Source organism: Halichoerus grypus, chromosome X (genome assembly GCF_964656455.1).
Source record: "Halichoerus grypus chromosome X, mHalGry1.hap1.1, whole genome shotgun sequence".
Classification (NCBI taxonomy): Eukaryota; Metazoa; Chordata; class Mammalia; order Carnivora; family Phocidae; genus Halichoerus; species Halichoerus grypus.
Genome location: NC_135727.1, coordinates 37,049,437 through 37,071,586, shown reverse-complemented (window position 1 = coordinate 37,071,586; position 22,150 = coordinate 37,049,437). Strand labels below are relative to the sequence as shown.

General features: G+C 34.9%; 1 protein-coding gene across 1 annotated transcript in view; it reads left to right on the top strand.

Moving 5' to 3' along the window:
* Positions 1–22,150, top strand: part of ALG13 (ALG13 UDP-N-acetylglucosaminyltransferase subunit) — a 63,395-nt gene that overhangs the window by 7,003 nt on the left and 34,242 nt on the right. The window contains 8 exon segments of the mRNA XM_078064661.1: positions 13,484–13,509; positions 13,512–13,636; positions 13,638–13,676; positions 13,679–13,855; positions 14,410–14,493; positions 16,555–16,605; positions 17,331–17,377; positions 18,751–18,823. Of these exon segments, the coding sequence (XP_077920787.1) occupies positions 13,484–13,509; positions 13,512–13,636; positions 13,638–13,676; positions 13,679–13,855; positions 14,410–14,493; positions 16,555–16,605; positions 17,331–17,377; positions 18,751–18,823 (622 nt within the window).

Below are 22,150 nucleotides of genomic sequence, written 5' to 3'. Positions count from 1 at the left end.
GGCCAAGAGAACTTGCTATTATTTTTAGGGGCCCCTTCTCACAGTGGTGTTGAAACGTTTATTGTAACATCACAGAGGAATTTATAATTTACTTAAAAAATTAGTTCTACAAGCAAATATACGATCAGATGTATATAATGGCCTAAATACATGACTTTTAGGTTCATGTTCCTCAAGATTGATACATTATGAAATTCTGATTAGAGTAAGTAGTCTTGATTCTAAATGTTCATAGTTTTCTGGTAGAAATTTTAGATAGAGTTTATAAAAATAGTATACACTATAAAGACATACTTTCCATAATCAAAATGTTGGCTATTCTAGGCATTTTACTGGGGATGCTTTATATAATGTTTCTATAGATTTATTTTCCTGATTGTGTTTTACTTAGGCTAATATTAAAATAAATTCTTAACTAATAGTAGAAGGTGGTGGCTGAGAAATACTCTGGGTAGCAGGAGGAAGCCAACTTGGATTAAAATTTTGCTGAGAATAATCTAAAAAGTGAGTAATCTATATCTACATAGTTGAGAATTCACAGCACCATAATCATAAATGTACATTAGTCTTAATGCTAATGTTATATAGGAAAGGCCCTTTCCAAATATTTGGAGAGAATTTTCTGGGCTCTTTCATAAGTGCTCTAATTTGAGAAAAATTGTGGCTTAAAATGTATTTTGATCACTTGGTTTTTAGTTATGTCATGAAGGACTAACCATAGAGAATCAGAAACAAAGGGTCAACTTAAACATCAGACAACTGTAAAGTAATATGGGACCCCAAATCCTCTGTTTTCTTTCCCACAAGAATATATAACCCTGATTGCATTATTTCATTTAGCAGAGGCTTAAGCCAATGGTGTTAATTGCGTGTAGTGATATCCCTTGACTATATACCTTTGTGAAATTTTTTTTTATCAGTTCGGCTTAAAAATCCGGGGATCTCTCCGGATCAATTTCATTTGGCAGGAATTCTTGGGATCATCTAGTCCAATCCCATCATTTCTCAGATGTGGAAGGCCAAAGGTTTACAACTTGTCTAACAGCCTTTGACAGGGAGCTGCCACTAGAAGCAGCTTTTTGACTCCTTGTCTTGTACTCTTTCTACCACACCATTATATATATTGTAAGCTTTTTGATTCTTCATAATTGTCTAGTATTTAGTTACTTTACTCCCTTCCAAGGAGAGTTTTGTTCATTTATTAGAAGTTGTTTACTTTAGTAGGAATTTCACCCTTAATTGGGTTTTTCTTTGGTGTATGATAAACTTACCTTGGACTTAGAAACCTGTGCTTCCTGAGTTTTTGGAATCCAAAATGCCATGGGTAGGATTGATAGTAGATTGAATAAAGGAAGACTTTAAGACAAAGACTTGCAGATTTTTGGAGTTGGAAGAGAATTTTAAACATACCTACTACAAACCACTTTAGATGAGGAAGAAGGCTAAGATAAATTAATTGCCAAAATTACCAGTTATTGGTCCTTATGAAAAATTAACGGTAATATTCTATTGGGAATATTTGCTCTGAGTGAAATTTGGTTTCATTGCATGGCAGGGCTTCAGGTTCTTGAAGTCAGTGGGTAAGTGGAGTGTAGTTTATTTAGCAGTTTTCTGTTAGAGGTATTTAAATTTCCAGGGATAAGGAAGCAAAGGAGTATTTTGAGAAATTCTCATCATGGATATGTTCAGAGGTGGACGAGTAATAATAGTAGAAAGTTGATGTTGGAGTAGATGAAAAGTGATGTGAGGTTATAGGATGACCTTGGGAAGTAGGGAGTTTTGATGACTGATTTGGGAGGAAAGAAAGCTGGAAGGATTTGGTAGGTAAGAGTGCAACTGATGAACTTGAAGTGGGATTCTGGAACATTAAAAGTTGACTCTTGAACAATGTGGAGGTTAGTGGTGCCAAGAACCCTGCACCCTGCACAGTTGAAAATCCACATAAAAATTTTGACTCCCCAAAGATTTGATTAATAGCCTGCTGTTGACTGTGGAAGCCTTACTGATAACATAGACTGTCAATTAACACATTTTGTATATTATGTGTATTATATACTGTAATCTTAACAAAGTAAGCTAGAGAAAAGGAAATGTAAAGAAAATCAAGGAAAATACATTTACAATATTGTGTTTTAGAAAAAGTATAAGTAGACCTGCACAGTTCAAATCCGTGTTGTTCAAGGGTCCCCTGGTCATTATCTGAAAGTACTGTCAAGTGTCTGATTTTAGACACCTTAGAGTACTACTCTGTGCTTTTAAAGGTAAATCATGTAGATAAAAAGGGCAATATAAAAATATGTACCACCACTTAGATAGTTTGAGGAAGAGTTTTCCAAGACTAAAAAAAAGTCCGTAATGACTAGAAGTAATGTAGACATTTTTCTTGGCCCTTTATTATGGTATAAGCACTTAATCTCTCTGATTCGTTCAAATTGTAAAATTTTCAGACATGACCAAAAAACTGCATACAGTATAAGAAATGAGATATGGGCAGACTATTTGAAACTGATTTGGGGGAAAGGTTTGGAATGGGTGGTCCAGATAGTTGTACTAATCTGTTTTTCTGCTGTACAACTAATACTATATTTTTGTGGGGGAGTGGGGAATGAAAAATAACAATAGTTAACACCTGTTGCGTGCTTAGTATGTATCAGGTACTATTTAAAGCAGTTTAGGGGTTCCTGGGTGGCTCAGTCCGTTAAGTGTCTGCCTTCAGCTCAGGTCATGATCTCAGGGCCTGGGATTGAGCCCTATGTCTGGCTCCCTGCTCAGCTGGGATTCTGCTGCTCTCTCCCTCCCCACCCCCAATTCTGCTTGTGCTCACTCTCAGTCTCAAGTAAATAAATTTTTTAAAAACAGTTTACAGGTACGAAGTTACTTAATCTTTACAATAATTCTATGAAATAGCTACTATTCTCCCATTTTGCGGATGAGGAAACTGAGCTCAGCATAATGCAAAAAGGAAGTTTTATGCTACTTAAGTGTCTGATAGACTGGGAATTGTAATTGCTAGAATGCTGATTTCCACTGTATTTCTTCCATCATTTGTGGTGACAGGACAATATTTGAAGTCAGGACTATTCCAAGAAATTTTGATTGTATGATAACCACAGGTATATTACTTATTTCAGTCTTCACATTGTTATTTTTAAAAGCCTACTGAATGCTGATCAAAATCCATGTGGAGAAACTCCCAGGTGGTTTGTCTGGTTGCAAGTTACTTAACTGGCTCTTTTGTTTTCTCCAAATATTTGTTTTAGGTTCTGTTTTTGGTTCTGTTCTCTCTATATTTTTTCTTGATATTTTCATTACTCCCAGAGCTACTAGTAATGCTCTATCTATATTCCCCGACTCTGATCTGAACTTCTGAATGGTATTTCCAGTTACCTATTGGTCATATATGTCTGTTAATGCTCTAAGCATGGTAAACTTAATGTGCCCCAAACTAAAATCTTATTTCTCCTTCCATCCTTCTGAGATCCTCGCCCGTATTGATGGTATTTTAAGCCTGGAGGACTAAATGATATCTCTAACCCATTATATCTGATTGGTCACCAGGTTCTCTTAGCTTTGCTTTCTAAATATCTTGAGCCCATTTATTTGCTCATTTAGTCCTTTAACATAAATGCATAATAAGCATCTACTTTTTGTATCAGCAGCACTCAAGACATGATTACTGCTCTGGAGGAACTCTTTTAACAGTCTAGTTGAGGAGGAACTGTCTTACTCATTCATGAATCCTCTGCCTGCAGCACAGTAGGCTTTCCATAAATGATAAATGCATAATTGCACTTTTTCTCATTGTCTTAATTGGGATCGGTCTTTAGGAAACACTGTAATCTTGCACATAGTCATTTCTTGGAGTCTAGTATGTCTCTTGTTCAGAAGAAAGATGTGACCATCACATTGTATGGTGAAATTTGTAGGATCAAACATTTACAGGACTGGCATTAAAACATAGCAATACTGACACTGTAATATCCTAATGGTATTTAAGTGTCTGTCAAATAATGGTACCTGTTGGGGATTTTTGGTAAAACGTGTTAAAAATGAAGAGGTTTGTTAAAAGCAGTAGCTGTAGTGTTTTCCCATAACAGATTACATGGAAAAGGATTTAAGATAACCACTAAACATTTAATTCCTTGTTAAATGGTTAATTCCTTATAAAAGTGAGTATTCTAGCACAATCTTTATATTGAATAGTTCTTTAAATTATAATTTTTGTAGGTGGCTAGATAGAAGGTGAGCAAACCTAGCTTGCTTCAAACAGGAATTTCCTGAAGAATATATGCTTCTTGACTCTGATATCGATAGAATATTTTTAAGGTCTTTTATACTGTTAAATACCATCTGTTTTGGTATTTGACTTCTAGCTCTTTATTATGTTTAGGAATTTTTACCACATCCTGACCAAAATTATTTTGATTGATACTCTGTCATTTTATTTTGATGGCTATAGTCCTGCTCTCTAAGGCAGTAGTATAAGCCTCTTTGGGTCATGGAACCCTTCAAAATATTTAAAACTATTGCTTCTCTCGCATACTGACACATATTTTGCAGTGAATTTCGGGGAGTTTTTCCCAGGTACCTTGAGGCTCCAGGTTGAGAATCTCCAGACTGAGGCCAATTTAAGTATTTTCATTCCTCGTTCATTGTTCATTAGTACTCTGGTGATAACTACTAGACTCCTTTATAATGAAGCCCTCTGATTAAATACATTTAAGTTTAGTAATTCCCAGTTTTATCACATAACAAATTAGAAACTTACCAAGTTTAACACATACCGAACACAATTTGAAACTAATTTTAATATTGTTATACTATTAACTGTCTATAACCCATAATGTCTTGTGTAGCACTGTTTCTAATTGATAAAAGGAACTAAGTGGAATTTTTTTCATTTGTAGTAATTATTCTAGGATATACTAGATTAGGCTATTTGGAAAAGCAATACAGTTTTGTACCTTATTTACTGTCAAGTGTGCTTCTAATGTATTTGTTTGCTGAACTGATAAGTCACTGTTGGAATGATGTCTGTGAGGCCATATATTACATCTTTTTTACTGTTCATTTCTCCTTTTGTACAGAACATATTGGTGGTTTCTCCACTGCCAGTGTGCAGTGGGTGAGTAATATACTTCCCAAATTTAGGAGTGAAAAACATTAAGTTCTTGGCCTAAGTAATTTTCTGAATCTCAGTTTTCCCATTTGTGAATTAGTAAAGCTAACTTCCTTCATAGGTGATTTCTGAGACACAAAACCAATTGTGTGGCATGTTTGAAAATAAAAAAATGTCATTGAAGTAATACATTTTCTCGGTTAGAGTTTTTGTTTTAAGAAGTAGGAGTAGACTTAGAGATATTTCCCTGGAATTCACAGTATATACTCCTAAATGATACAGAAAGCAAAGTCTTCATTGAATTTCATATTGAAATTCATAGTCTGTAGCTGGGGTTATAGTTAGAGAATTAAAGATTATTTAGAAGCTTAAGTGAGCGCATCAAAACAAGAGTGTTCTGGTCTGTATTCTCCTTTCCTTCAATCCCCTGTATGTTGGTAGACTGTTCAGACACTGTAAGTATCTTGAATAAAAAACCAACCCTTAGCATTTCTGTGCCATTAGGATGCATTTTTAAACAAAGCATTACTTTCCTTTTTTCCCCTAATCTATATTAGAGTGCTTCAGATGGAAGTGGGGAAGAGAAGGAAATGAAAGCAAGTGGCTCTTGGTAATGTTTCTTTTATTTTGCTTATCTGAAGGATCACTACTCTGGGAAATCAGTTCTTTATTGTCTCTTTCTTAAAGCTTTGCACTTTAAGAGGTTGAATAGGATCGAATGGCCAAATTTTGTTTTGGAACCATTGTGTTCCCTTCATGAATTTTGCTTTGTTCATTTTGTTTAAATGTCTACTATGAAAAGAAGCAACAGGTTCTATTTCCAGGGTGCTGTTAAAAATGTTTCAGAATGTTTACCATTATATTTTTAAGTAATGAAAAACCTTAAAAATAGGTCCTGTAGGGTTGAGTTATATACCCCAATTGGCTCCTTGTTATTTTGGTACTAAAAATAAGTGAAATAAATGAGTTTTTTTAATACTGATTGCCTTTCAGCAGTTTCCCACAAATCTTTACATACATGTCATTGTCATTTTTATTTTTTGCAGTTTTTGATAAAATTGACATAACATTGTAAAAGTTTAATGTATTTGACAATCAGATACATGTATATATTGCAAAATGATTACCACAGTTAATATCCATCACCACACATGGTTATAAATTTTGTTGCCTTCAAAAATCTAGGTCTGTTTATTTCATCTGTAAGGTAAGATTTACTCATTTTTATGTGGGCCAGTCAACCCCACGATTTGCCGGGATAATAGGTTAATCCTCCTACAAGCTGTTTTTATGGTTAATGTTGATCACAAATTTGACCATCTAAAGGGAGGGCAAATCTGTTATCCACCATTGAATCACAGTTCCTCACAGTTCCTTAGACCTGAAAGAGAGCTTAAACATGCACCATACCTCCTTCCTTTTATAGATGAGGAAACTGACTCAGAGAAAGTAGCATAACCAAGTTCATAATACTTTTTTCATGGTACCATGTTGCCTCTCAAACTAAAATAGTAACTCAGAAGTGTCATGTCCTATATACCTTTACAACTAAACCTTCTGTGTCACAGATAATGTATGCTTTAAAAAAATTTTCAGGCATGTACCTCATTTAATTAGTTGAAATATGAAGAAGTGTTACCTCAGAACTGAAACTATTAGTATTCATGATCCTATTTGATCAGTGAAGAAATAAGACAATTCTAGCAATTAAAACAAGTCACATTTGCAGGTTAAATTTTAATATAAAAAGTAGTAATTATAAAAGCACATCAGTTTTATAATAAGTCATAATGTTAATTATTTTAAGTTACTTGGATTTTCTTCAATCTGTTTCATTTTAATCTGTACCCAGAGTACAGTGCCTAAAAGTTTTTAAGGCAATTATTTTTCTTTCCATTATTTTCAGAAGTGAAAGAAGCTTTATCAGTGTTGGGGAAAGCTCCTCTGGGGAGCTATATTTGAACTTTGGCTTGATTTCCAGTAGAATTTAGTTGAAATTGTTCTGTTCACTAAGAATTTCTTAGTGAATTGTTTTGTAAGGTAGCAGCTAACAGCAATCAATATTTAAGCACTTTTGTGCTAAGCACTTAACATTCAGTATCTTATGTAATTATCCCAGTAACCTTAGGTATAGATGACAAAAAATTTGTACAGAAACATTTTTCAAACTTTGAAACAATTTAAAAGCAGTAGCTATTGTGCATTAAAAACTTGTTAACTTGAACGCTAAAGTTCCCTGCCTAACTTTGATCTGGCTTTTCCTAAATCTTCAGAAAGATTTGGAAAGTCTTTGTAAAAGATTCCCCTATGGAAAAGGCCAGATCAAAGTTAAGTAGGTAACGTTAGCATTCCTTAGAGCCTTTAATATTGCTAATGGACATTGTGAACCTCAGAGATTGGATTATAGTGTGCAGTATTTGCTGAAATTTTCACCCTGAAACTCTTTAGAGACACTTACTAAGAACTTGTGAAACAACATTGTTTGAGAACGCTAGTTCCCAAAGTTCCTGGACCAGCAGCATCAGCTGTCATCGGAGAACTTGTTAGAAATGCACATTCTCAGGACCCACCCTATACCTGCTGAATCAGAATCTCTGGGCATGGGGTAATTTGTTTTATGGAGCCCTTTCTCTGTTCTAGAGGTTTACAGGATTTGGAGTAGTTTGCTGTAGAAGAATAGTAAGCCAATTGGGATTTCAAGTGCAATAGATACTTTGAAGGACAATATTAAATAATATGAAATGGCTGTTACACACAGGATGAAGTATTATCCCGCAGGTTTTTTTTAAAAAGTCCTATTGTACTGATTTGGGGAATGTAACCTGTACTTAACCACCTCTGAGCCTTTGTTCATCATTTCTTTTTTGATATATGATTCCTCTTTACAATAATCAGACAATATATAGTCCTTGTACTATTATTGATAGGATGTGAAAACTTGGACAAATTTCATAATATTTGAAACTTGTTTCTTCATTTGTAAAATAGGAGGTCCTGTAGCTATAAAATTCTATTTTTCATTTTTTTCCTAGTTTATTATGCTATTATTTCTTCACTTAGTATTTTTTTAAATTTTTGTTACATCTTAAGATAATACACATAAATAGTATAAAGTATTAACTAGTTCTACAAGGTGTATCAAACAGTTCTATGTCCCACTTCTTCCCATCTGTGATCTGCTTTCTGTAGTTGGCCATATTACCTTTGTTTTATAAGTGAATATGTTTAAACTTGTTTTCATTTTTTAATTTAAATATCAGCTATACACTTGCTAGTATGGAGGAGGAGGCTTTATATTCCTCTTCCACAGTAGGAAGTCTATAGATGGTATTTAAGTTGAAAAAAAATAATTTAGTTCTTGTGAGATCTGTTTTCAGTGTTGACGTGATTACTTAAGTACAATATTCACATCTGAGTCATGTAGTCAGTATTCATTGATTACATTCCTATTTCTATTTACCTCATTTTTAATGTTTTCATTTGCTTGATTTTCTATAAAAATATTCTCAAGCTCTCCAACAGAGGTATACATCTTTCCTAGTATGTTTAAATAGGTTATATTTAACTTTCATTATTATTTATTTTTGAAATGTCTGTGCTGGAGTTCTGTCCCCTTTTAGGTGAACTGGTCATTGATTCTGTAGTCTTGCTGAATGTCTGTCCTGGGATTTCCCCTTCACCCTTATCCTAGAAATTCCTTTTGCTTCTCTCTTACATTGAATCTTCTGTTTCTAGGACTCTCTGCCCCCGCCCTTTTGTGGTTTAACTTATTTATTTTGGTTTCAAATATCCTTCATAGCTTTCTGAGAAAGGATGGTAAATTTTTTAATCTTTCATGTTTGGAAACGCTTCTACTCCCATCTGATTGATAGCTTGGTATAGAGTTCAAGGTTAGAAATAGTTTTCCCTCACATAAGGAACTTTATTTTTTTCTAGCTACTAGTTATTCTGTTGAGAAGTTGTATATGACCCAGTTTTCATCTCTGAAAGCTTTAGAGTCTTTATCCCTGACTTCAGAAATGGTGTGTGCATTGCTGATCATCTTTTTTACTTTTATTGTTCTGGCTACTTCATGGACCCTTTCGATCTAAATATAGGTACTCCTATTCTGCAGTGCTAGAATTTTCTTTTCATCATTATCATAATCATTTCTTCCCCTCCACTTTATCTTTTTGGGGGCCTCCTGTGTTAGATGTTGGCTATCCAGTAGTGATCCTCTGATTTTCTTGTTTTTTTTTTTCTTCAATCTTGTCCATTCTGTGAGTTCCTCAACTCTAAATTCTTTCTGCTGCTTTTTTTAAAATTTGTTTTTCAGTTTAAATACAGCAAAATCAGCATTTTTCTTGTATAGTTCTGTAAATTTTGACAAACGTATAATTGTGTAACCACTACCACCATCAAGATACAAAATACATCACCCCCATACATCCCCTTTCTTCATCCGTTTGCAGTAAGGCTTTTCTATAACCCTAACTACTGGCAGCAACTGATCTGTTTTCCCTTTCTATAAGTTTTATCTTTCCCAGTTTGTCATAAATGCAGTTATACAGTATGTAGCCTTTTGAATCTGTCTTTTTACTGAATACAATTCATTTGAGATTCATGCATGTTCTTTTGTGTATCATACCTCATTTTTTATTATTGAGGAGTATTCTGTTGTATGGATGTGCCAGTTCATTTACCAAAAATTGAAGGATGTTTGGATTGTTTCTAGTTTGGGGGGGGATCATGATTATGAATAAAGCTGCTATAAACATTCATGTACAGGTTATTGTGTGAGCTGAAATTTTCATTTCTCTTGGGTAGATAACTAGAAGTGGAATTGCTGAGTTATGTGGCAACTCTGGTTAACTTTATAGAAACTACTAAACAATTTTTTAAGAGTGGCTGTACTATTTTATTCATACCAGCAACATATGAGAGTTCCAGTTGATCCACATCCTTGTCAACACTTGCTGTTGTCAGTTTTTTTAAAAAAAATTTAGTCATTTTAAAATGTATGTAATGATATCTCATTAAAGATATACAGATGACCATTAGACACATGAAAGGTTTTCAGCATTGTTAGCCATCAGGAAAATGCAAAACAAAACCACAGTGAGGTACCACTTGATACCCACTAGATGGGCTATAGTCAAGAGATGGACAGTAATTATGGATAGGATGTGGAAAAATGGGAACCCTCATACACTACCGATGAGAATGTGGAATGGTGCAGCTGCTGTGGAAGACAGTCTTGACAGTTGCTCAAATGGTTAAACATAGATCCAGCACCTCCATTCCTAGGTATTATCCAAAAGAATAGAAACATGTCCAAACAAAAACTTGCACGTGAATGTTTATAACAGCATTAGTCATAAAAAGCCAAAAAGTGGGAACAACTCAAATGTCTACTAATTGATGAATGGATAAGTAAAATATAGTTTAACTACAGGATTGAAATATTGATACATGCTACAACAACATGGGTGAACCTTTTTTTTTTTTTTAATTTGTTTCTAGTGCAAAAAGGTGGTTTTATTAAAGTACAGGGAGAGGACCCATGGGCAGAAAGAGCTGCCCATGGGTGAGCCTTTAAAGCCTCCTGCTAAGTGAAAGAAGTCAGTTGCCCAGGGCCATATATTGTATGATTCCATTTATTGAAATGTCTAGAATAGGTAAATATAGAGAGACAGTAGATTGGTGGTTACCTGGAGTTGATGGACAGTGGGGGATTAGGTTGGTTATGGGTGTGGTTTCATTTGAATGTAATGAGAATGTTCTAAAATTGATTGTGCCAATGGATGACAACTCTGTAAATGTACTTAAAGTAATTGAAATGTACACTTTGAATTGCATGGTATATTAACTGAAAAGCTGTTAAAAACCACCACTTTTAAGTGTACAGTAATTTTAGTGAATGTACAGAAATGTTGCAAACATCACGGTTTTAGAACATTTTTTACCACACCAGAAAAGATCCTTTGTGCTTGTTTGCAGTTAATACATACTCATACCCCAACCCCAGGCAGCCACTAATCTGCTTTCTATCTCTATAGATTTGCCTTTTTGGTATATTTCATATAAATGGGATCCTATATCTTTTGGAATCAAACCCCTTTTGCACCTACCTTCTTTTACTTAGGTTTCAGTTTCTCCACATCCTTGCTAACACTTGTTACTGTCTGTATTTATTATAGCCATTCTAGTAGGTTGTATTTATATTTCATAATGGTTTTAATTTGCATTTTCCTAATGACTAGTGATGTTGAACATCTTTTTAGCTTATTAGCCATTCCTGTATCTTTGGTAAAATGTGTAGTCAAATCATTTGGGCAATTTTTTAGTTGTGTTTTTTTACTGTTGACTTTTGAGAATTCTTTTTATACTTTTGATACAAAGCTTTTTAGTCAGATGGGATATATTAATATATTTTTCCAATCTGTGGCTTGCATTTTCATTTTCTAACGGTGACATTTGCAGAGCAAAAGTTTTTAATTTTGATAAAGTCCAATTACTCATTTTGTTATATCTAAGAACTCTTTGCCTGACTCAAGGTCTTGAAGATTTTCTCCTATGCTTTCTTCCAAAAGTTTTGAAATTTTGGTCTACATTTAGGCCTTTGATCCATTTTAATTATTGTATAAGATGGGAGGTATAGGCTAAAGATCATTTTTTTATATATGAATGCCATTGTACAGCACCATTTGATGAAAATACTGTCTTTGTTGAACTACTCTTGAACCTTTGTCAGTAATCCATTAACCATATTTGTGTTGGTCTTTCTGTGTACTTCTCTTTCCTCTTTTTTTCTTTCTTTCATCTCTTTTTGTCGTCTTGTCTCTAATTTTTGTTTACTGCTTTTTCTTGTATTACTTTTCTAGTTCTTTTTCCTCTCCCAGTTTTCCCTTTTATTCCCTTCATCAAAATGAAGTATGTAGATTAGTATTAATTGAAGTTTTATGTACCTTATTTTTAGTTTCAGTAGCAATAAATATGAAGAATTGGCATTTTTTTCCTCAAAGTAAAAACTGCCAAAAATGAGTTAACTTTTTCATTATAACCTTTAATTTTTCTCAGTGAATTTGTGGCCTTAGAAAAAGATGGTGATCCCTCTTCCCAAACCATGTTTCAGGACTTTTTCAAAAGGCATAATTTCCCTAGTGTTCTGGTTTCCTTAAAAAAGAAATTAATTACAGTAATTTCAAATTGATAGGCTAAAGGAGGTCAAGATTTTATTTTTTACCATGCTTTTATTTCATTCCTAAATTATTTTATTATCGATACTTTTTCTATAGGCAGGGCAGTCATGATAGCTACTGGATCCACAGATACAAGAAAAACAATTTTCAAAGCAGCTTAATTTTGCAACTTCTCCAAAGCCAACTTTGGATCTGTTTAACACTTAAGAAAGGAACTTAATTTTGGCATTTAAATAAAAAGGACACACTTGACAGTGGAATCAAGTAATGCAAGTGATCAGTCCTGTTTTTGAACCTTACAAATACAGCTGTATTTATTTTAGTTTTCTTACAATCCAGAGTAGTTTTTCCAGAAAATTGTCCTAATAATACATGGAAATACTCTCATGTTCAACAGCTCTAATGCTGTGCCACAGCATTTTAAATGTAGTCTGTTAGAAAGTTTGTGGGTAAGACATTTTCTTTTATGCTGCTTCAGTTTAAACTTTCATTGTTTCCAGTTTTTAAGAAATACTTTTTGCATTTTCTCTTTTTGTTAATGCTATACAATAATTTGGGGATATTAGTCAAGAATTGTATCTGTTTTCTAGTATAGTTAATGGATTTAGTTTCTGTGATCCTAGCAGAGAGTTATTATTATCTAGGAGAACCAAATGAAATTACTTAAAACCCCTTACCTGAAATAACCAGGCAACTGCTTTGGCACTTTATTTTGCTTGAACTGTGATCTTAGCCCCTATAGATCAAGGGCGCCCCCAGCCTCTGACTTTCTTAGTTTTTGAAGATCTTAATACAGAAGTTCGGTAATTAATTAGGTTTATAATTTTTTCCTCATCTCCATGAAATTATGAGGGGAGCAGGGAACTTGGGCAGAGACTGTAGTTGAAAATTTGGGGCAGAAATCTTAAAGCAATATAATGTGGGCCAGGCTGCATCATATACACCTGAGTCTTGTTGCAGTCCCATTGCAGCCTCGTGCAGCAGTTGCCGTGAGTTAACTGCAAACTCGGCTTCTTTTTGGTCCCAAAGCTCAGCTGCTTGTGCATATTTCTCTCAACCTTGGGCTGATTGCATTAATCCCATCCTTCCCCAACAGGGTAGCTCCCCAAGTGCCTTCTCCCATGTCTTCTCAAGTCCAGTTCTCTATTCCTAGGAGCATCGGCTCTTCCTCTTCTTTTCACAGGGTCCCGACTTGTCCCGGGCAAGCCAGCCCTTTGCTTCTGCTCCTGAGAAGTGCCAAGATTCTGCAGCGTTGACTCCAACTGCCTTCTCATCCCTAGACTTTGGGCTGCTTTCCGGATACCTGCATAAGCAAGCCCTTGTCACTGCTACCCATTCCTACCTGCATCCTGCTTTTTCCTTCTTGCCACATTTGTGTTCCTTTTTCCCCTTCCCCACCTCCACCCCTGGCAAAATGCATAAAGGATGGAAAAAGTACTGCGGCCAGAAGTCTCTGAATGAGGCATCAATGGATGAATATTTAGGCAGCTTAGGGCTGTTTCGAAAGCTGACTGCCAAGGATGCCTCTTGCCTCTTTCGGGCTATTTCGGAGCAGGTAAAAGGACAACAAATATATCTTCCCTATACTGAGTTTTCAGGGTTTGACACATGGCATGGTACTGGAGCTAGAAGACCTGGAGCCCACCAGAAAAAAAAAATCCCTTTTCTCTTTTCTAGTAAAGATATCCAGGCCTGTTTGCCACTTACTAGCTTGGTGTATGCCTTTGCTGATGAGTCCAGATATATTGCTGTGCCTTTGCTGTCTTTTTCTGTTTTCTAAATGCCAGTTTGGAATGTAAGATAAGAATGGAATTACAGAAAACTTTGAAATGAATCTTGATCCTTTATAAACAGCCCCTACTTTTATAAATTTAGTGCCTAAGGAAAAATTTATAGATTGTGCCCATAAGAACTAGAAAAAGGGTGGGGGTGGTAAGACAGAACCATCTCTTCCAACCCCAGTAAAGATGGAAAAAAGATTTTAGTAAGGTCAGGACTTAATTTCCTACATATGTTTCGAATAAGGGGGGACTCAGTGCCTAGTTCATCATTTTAATTTAAAAGCTATTTCAAATGACTGTTGACAGCTGGTCTTTCTCTTCTTTTTAGTTGTTTTGCAGCCAGGTCCATCATTTGGAAATCAGGAAGGCTTGTGTCTCATATATGAGAGAAAATCAACAAACTTTTGAGTCTGTAAGTAGAATACATAACGCAAGGTAGAGATGTTAGTAGAGTGTGTAGCAAATGGGAAATGAATTTTGAGCCATCTACATAATGAAAATTATGTCCTGCAATCTCCTCTCAATAGCAAATACTTAATTTTCAGCTGTCTTCCCCCTAGCTAGCATGCTTCTGGACCACCTCCAGAATAAGATTGTTCTGTACTCCAATTAAAAGTTAAGAAAAAAACAGTTCATCTGTATCCTTCCCACTACCTTCTACTCCCCACATACTGCCCATAATCTGGCAAGCCCTGAAAAGTTACATTTTGACTACTGTTCTGTATTATCCATATCACTGTTTTCTTGAACCAAGTAATCATAGTTCACAAAGTTTGGCTATGTTAATATTTTTAAATGTATACTTCCAAGTATGTATAAATGGGAAACCCTTCTGTATTCTTAATTCTGTACACAATGATCTTCAGCCGATATGAAGAATCTTATAAAACCTAATTGTAAGGAAACAAATTAGGTTCTAAACATTTATCTTCATGTGACGAACTGGTAATTGGTACTCTGCCACTAATGATTGGCTTTAAAACAACTTCTAGAAGACATCTTTGAGTACTTGGAAATATTTGAATTCTTGTTAATGGAATGAGGTTTTATCAAGGTTTGATTTGTAGTGTGCCCTTTTGTGTGACTTAAAAAAAAAAAATTCTTAGCCCTTCCAGTACTATTTGTTTTCTTCTGACTGTATATTATGGGTATTTGCCTGCTGTTCGAAGTTTACTCTTAATTTTCTCAACAGGTTTCAGTGAATTTTAAAACTATGTGAAGGCTTCTTGACTTTAAAGCTTATTACCTAGGAGTTAATTACAGTCTTTACTACATCTGGGGAAAGGATTATTCATGAAATTACTTCAAATGCAAGACCATGATGTAAAACAGTGCATCTCAAGTATTTTTGTGCATACAAATCACCTGGGGATCTTGTTAAAATGCAGATTCTGATTCAGTAGGTCTGAGCTGGGGCCCGAGATTTCTGCATTTTAACGAAACTCCCAAGTGATGCTTGCTCTTGTTCATGATACAGTAATAGTAACCACATTTTGAGTAACAAAGATTTGTGTAAAATTTTAAAACTTACATGGATAAATCTCAAAATAATTATGTCAAAGGAGAGAAGGTAGACCCTCCCCCAAAGTACATACTGTATGATTTCCTTTATATAAAACTCTAGAAAATGCAAGCCAGTCTCTAGTGATAGAAAGCAGATCAGTGGTTGCGTGGGGGTCAGTAGAGTTATAGAGGGACACAAGGAAACTTAGGGGTGTGATGGATCTATTCACTATCACAGTTGTCATGATGGTTTCCTGGGTGCATACATATGTCAGAATGTATTTGTGCCATTTAAATATGAGCAGTTTGTTGTATGTCAATTATACCTCACGCTGTTTAAAAAGGGATTGGGAAAAATTAAAAAACTTTGTCCAGTGATATATGTACATGGAACTAGACATATATTCTGTTCCCCAAGTTTATTTTTATTGAGGTATATTTTACACACAATAAAATTCACCATTTTAAGTTTAGCACTTTCAGTTTTGGCAATCATATTGTTATGCAGCCGCCACTGCAATCAAGATTTACCCCAAGAAGTTCCCGTGTGCCCTGGGCTTTTCTGAAACTAATAAAATTCCCTAATAATGTTCCTCAGTTTAACTTTGCAAATGCATGTCTCCTATCAGATTTAAAATCCTTACAATTATTGGGCTTGCATAATTTATGAAAATTGTCAAGTTAACTTAAATTGGCATTTCAAAAGAAACTCAAAGGTGTTATATTTGATGAAATGCACTGGTATGTGGATCAGCCAGACCATTTCCTAAGATAGTTTTATAGTCCAGCTTTTCTCCACTCATAACTTTTATGTATGTGCAAATCTTCTTGAGGTGCTGTGCAAAATAGTAATTTAATACCATAATTATTGAGCTGAACAAAAACCCATTGGAGGATAGTATTGCAGAATATAATCAGATTTTAGTAATGCTATGTATTTGGTTAAGTCAAGTTTGTTTTATTTTTGAAGTATGTGGAGGGATCTTTTGAGAAATACCTGGAACGGTTGGGAGATCCCAAGGTAAGATCAAATATGGGGGTTTAATCTTTTCCGAGTATTATGGAATAGTAAACCTAAATATTCATTCATCTGTGTCGCTTTAGCTAGACGCAACCTGTTTTCTTAAGTAGCCAGCTGTGTTGAATCAAATAGTTCTTGCAAAAGTTAAGAGGCTGGCAATTGACCTATTGTTTTGTGTTGAATGTTGAGAATTGTGTGTCAACAATTTTATCATCCATAGACTGTTTGCAAACAGGACAAGCCTAAGCCTTTTCACTTTAATGGGGGAGGAGGGATAGTAATGTTAATAGGAGGTCATTATTTTTTTATTCAAAAGTTCACCTGAATTGTAGTTATCCTTTTATGTAGAAGTAAGCTCTATAAACGCATATTTAATTAAAAATAATTTATATGATTAATTCCATAGTTCTGGACTTAGCATTTACTAAGTACCCTGCTAACTTCATATTCTTAACATTAATTCCATTTTTATTGTGCCTTTTAAATCATATTACCTGTCCTTGTTACTTAATAGGTAACTGAGAAGGTCTTTAGGACTATTTTTTTTTCAGAATGTTAATGAGTAACACAATATCCCAAACCTCAAAGCAAGTTAATAGTGTGTTCTACAAATTCTTCATCTAAAACAGTGCTAAGCATCTAAAATAACAATGTTGAACTTGCAGAAACTTTTATATCTTAGCTACAGAATGTTTTTAAAAAGTTTATGTACTACTTATGTTTAGGAAAGTGCTGGCCAGCTGGAAATAAGAGCTCTTTCTCTAATTTATAAGTAAGTTAAATCTATTTTTAAAGACTGAGTGTGTATGTGTGATTGTGTGTAAAGTTTCTTTTCAAGTCTCTTTAGAATTTGGGAAATTTGGATTTAATGTAATGATATGTAGAATGAAGAGGTCTAAGCATAGTTAATTGGTGTTAATTTTTAGGTGGAGAGCCTCTAGCATTTGTGTCCATTTGAATGAAATAAAGGACTTAAGAACTGCTAGTGTTCCTGTAGGAAATCAGAATATGTTTCTTAGAATTCTTGTATATTTAACTTTGTGCTTCTTGCATGTGTCTTCACTGGGGCAATACAGCTTCTAAGAGGGTAGAAATTGGTTCTTCAAGACAAAAAGATAATTAGATACTACAGTGCTTTGTGGTCCTTCAAAGGGTTATGGTACCTAAACAGATACACAGTATATCTGTGGTATTAAAATATCAGAGGGAAATTATGAAAAGTAAAAAGGCTCTCTAAGGAGATGATAATGGAACATTTTGAGAAACACTGCTCTATCACTTTGGTCTTTAAGACAGCAAAAGTGGCATTTCTGGAAGCTGTGCAGTTTTGAAAAATAGTTATATAATGTAGGTTAGAGGCTAGTGGGAATCTTGTTCATCTGAGGAAGTTGATTTCTATACGTAAGACTCGTCACAATTTTTAGGATGGTGAGATGGCATATGTGGTAGAGTCCAAACCCTCTCATTGTGGTACTCCTTCAAGTTAGTGTTTTGCAGCCTGCTCATTTCTCACTAAATCCATCAAGAAGTCGTATAGAAGAGGCATTGGACAGGTAGCTAATCAGTTGTTGCTTTTAAGTCAAGGGCCAGCTTTTAAATTGGCCTTCTTTCTATTTATGGCCCTCGAGCTAATAATTTTTAAAAAGTTTTTAAATGGTTAAATCAAAAGTAGAATAATGTTTCATGGCATGTGAAAATTTTATGAAATTCAAATTTCAGTGTCCATAAGAAGTTTTATTGGAACAGTCACGTGTACTTGTTTATCATGGTCTGCGGCTGCTTTCTTGCTACAAAGTCAAAGCTGAATAAACCATATGACCTGCAAAAGCTGAAACACTTATTATCTGGTCTTTTACCAAGTAAAATTTGCCGGCCCATGCTTTAAATAAGTGGGGAGCCAACGTACAGTTGGTAGTCTATCTTTATTCCTCCTTTCCCCAAATTAAGGTACAGTTTAAAAATCCATAGAACTTTAGGGGCAGTTAGCTGTCTACTTTGAATTAACATTATTTAGCCTCTTAAACATTTGGATTATTTTGTATGAATAAGGTGACAGTTTAAAAGCCCAAATACTTGTTCTTATAACTATCTCTTGCATATACTAAATTATCTCTTTTCAACCACCTATGTTTTCTACCTATGTAGTCGGGATTTCATTCTTTATCGCTATCCTGGAAAGCCTCCAACTTATGTCACAGATAATGGCTATGAAGACAAGGTAAGAAGATGAGTGAATGTTTACTAAAATAAAATAAATTGATGCTACTGGCTTACCAAGATAGTAAGAAATCATCCTTTGTTACCAAATTAATGGGAAAAAAAGCATAGTCTAAATGCCAAGCTTCTCTGTCACTAGCCTTTTCCTCTCCATTCAGTTATCTTCAGTGTTGTTAGCCACCCTTCTGAACAGATCTGATCTTAGCACTCCTGTAATAGGTAAAAAAAAAAAACAAAAACAAAACCCAAAACCATAATTGGCTCCTTGTTGACTAGAAGATAAGGTTCAAACTTGGAAGTTAGGCATTTAGTCCCTTAAAGGGTCCCAAACCTCCTTTTCATCTCCATTGTCCTGCAACTTTAGTATACCATGATTCCAGATAGTCCGATTTTTATACTTTTTTCTTTTCCTTTGTATCTCAAATGTTAATTCCTTTGAAACTTTCCCAACTCCCCTGGAGTTATTTCCTCTCTTTGTGTTCCTCTAGCATCACCCAAGTAATTACAGTATTTATCACGTTGTATTTGTTTTCATGTCTATTTCTCTCATTCTGAAAGTTTCTTGAGGACAGGACAGTGTGCTATTACTGCCTAGTAAGGTACTTGGAAAATAGTAGGAGGTTGTTTTGTTGGTTGAGAACTCTTGGCAGTTAAACAGATTGTTCTTCAGCATATAATTTTTCTTCCAAAGAGTTTTCAGAAAAGCCTTTTATCATGATTATTTGATTAGTGAGTATAGACTATACAGTAATTGCGTTTTGCAAGTCTTGTTTCACATGGTGGACCATAATTCAGGCAACATTTTGATGATCATAAGACAAGACTAGACACTGGGAGAACTGTTAGGATGTTAAAGTAATCTAGACAACAAAAGACCTGAACCAGGGAAGTGGCATTAGGAATAGAGTAGAATGCAAGAGAAAACTTAGAAAATAAGTATAAATTGGGGCACCTTGTTTTATCAGTGGTACTGCCATCTAATTTGTTTGGCAACATTAAGCCCCTGTAATGTATCAGGTACTTCACTGGGCTTTGGGGACACCAAAATGAATACAACATACTTGTTCTCCAAGGGCCTAACAGACTATGAAGACAGACAATGCAAATAGTTAATTTTACAGTGAAGTGGTAAGTTTTATAATAGAAGTATGTACAAAGAACATAGAAGAAAAAGTCCTCTCTGCTTGAGAGAGTTTAGAAAGTTTCCTGGTGATAGTGGTATTTAAGTGGAATATCAAACAATGAGTCCAACAAGTATGAAGGGCAATCTATTCAGAGGAGTTGTGCAAAGACATGGAAGCAGCAGACGCTTTCGGACTCAAGTAGTTGGTTAGGGGAGAGGCCAATGCTGTAAAGATAGGCTAGAGTTACATAATGAGTGGGCCATGCCAAGAATTTGGCTTTTCAGAATAGTTGTAGCTTTTTTTCCAATATTTTATTATAAAGATTTTCAAAAATACAGAAAAGCTAAAAGAATTTTATGGTGAACATTCTAATTCCCACCACTTTTAGTATCCTTATTTTATCACCTATCTATCCATTCATCAATCCATCTTAATTTCTGGTGTATTTTATTTTTAAAGATTTATTATTTTTTTAAAAGATTTTATTTATTTGACAGAGAGAGACACAGCCAGAGAGGGAACACAAGCAGGGGGAGTGGGAGAGGGAGAAGCAGGCTTCCCGCAGAGCAGGGAGCCGGATGCAGGGCTTGACCCCAGGACCCTGAGATCATGACCTGAGCCGAAGGCAGACGCTTAATGACTGAGCCACCCAGGTGCCCCTGTGGTGTATTTGAAAGTAAATTTCAGACATTCAGTACAATTGCTCTAAACACTCATTCATAGTTTTTAAGCAAGGATGTGACATAATCAGAATTCTTTGAGGAAGGAAGAGTGGTAGCTTTTGTATTTTAGCAATTATATACAGCATTGCCGGAGAAGAGATTTAGACATTTAGACCTTTACCAGGACTCTAAACCTGCAATTCAGTTTTTTTCCCCTGACATTTTATTCTGTGAAAATTTTCATATAGAGAAAAATTAAAAGACTTGTATAGTGAACATTCATAATCCCTATCACCTAGTTCCTACAATTACACAGCTCCATTTTTAAATGAGTCCTGTATATTTTACAGAGATATTGAGCTAATTAAGGGGAAAACCTCACCCATTGGGAACCATAAGAATACAAAATGTATAAGACCTTTTGAGTGTGTGCAACCACGAGAATATCATGTATAACTCTAATCTGTACATGCATACAAAGCTAATACTTACCAGCAGTTGGGCATTTGCATGCACAGGATAATGTGTATATGTATCATTTGCAAATGTATAAAGTATGTTCGTTCATCTTGAAATTTAAATATGAAAGAGCCAGTTGGCAGCAGGGTACTTGTGTGACACCTTGCTTTGTCAAAAACTTAGTTGCTGTTTCTCAGTTCAGGCTCAGTTCAAAAATGACTTTATTAAAAGCAGTAAACGTTTATTGACTTAACTTTGCATTTTACATAGTTATTCAGTATCAAAGTGAATGCCATTGGAAGGTAGCCATCCATCTTCACTTAGCCTCTTTACCTAGAAAGAATAGATGTACTTCTATTAAAAACAAAACTTAAATCTGAAAGGTAGAATAAAAAGCCCTCATTCATGCTTTTCAATGTCCTGTGCTTCAAAATAACAACTATTAAGTTTGAGTGGGTATCCTCTATCATTCTCTTTGCATTTATTTTTTTAATGTAGATGGGCTCATAGTAAATATATTGTTCCTTGTTCTTTTCACCTATCCTCATCAGTAATACAGATCTACCTCATTTTTTTGCTAGTTTAATGCCCTGACATCCCACTTAACCTACCCACAAGTGTGTATCAGAGAACTATTATTTTATGTTGGGATACCCCAAGGAACATAAAAGCCATCATGTCTAGTTTACCTCTTACAATCAAAATGGAACTTGCCACATGAATAAATTACACCATTATCTCTGGGTTTTTTTTCCTGCTTATTTATTCAGTTCTGGTTAGCTGGATTCCTTTACTCCTTAACAACTACCTCCAGTTATTTACCTTTCTTAGTTGGAGTTTCACGTTTTTCCAGTCCAAGGTACAAAGGGCTTCTCTGCTCAAAATCTGTTCACTGTTCTTTTGGATTAATAAACTCTTAAAGGCAAATACCCCTTGGGGCGTGTGATACTTCATAACTTAAACTTCACTATGAGTTAACTTTAGCTTGATGCTTGCCTTCAGTACTCTGAAATGAATTATATTGATGGAGTTGGAATTGTGATTTCAAAAAAAGGCTGGGGAAGAATAACAGACTTGATATAG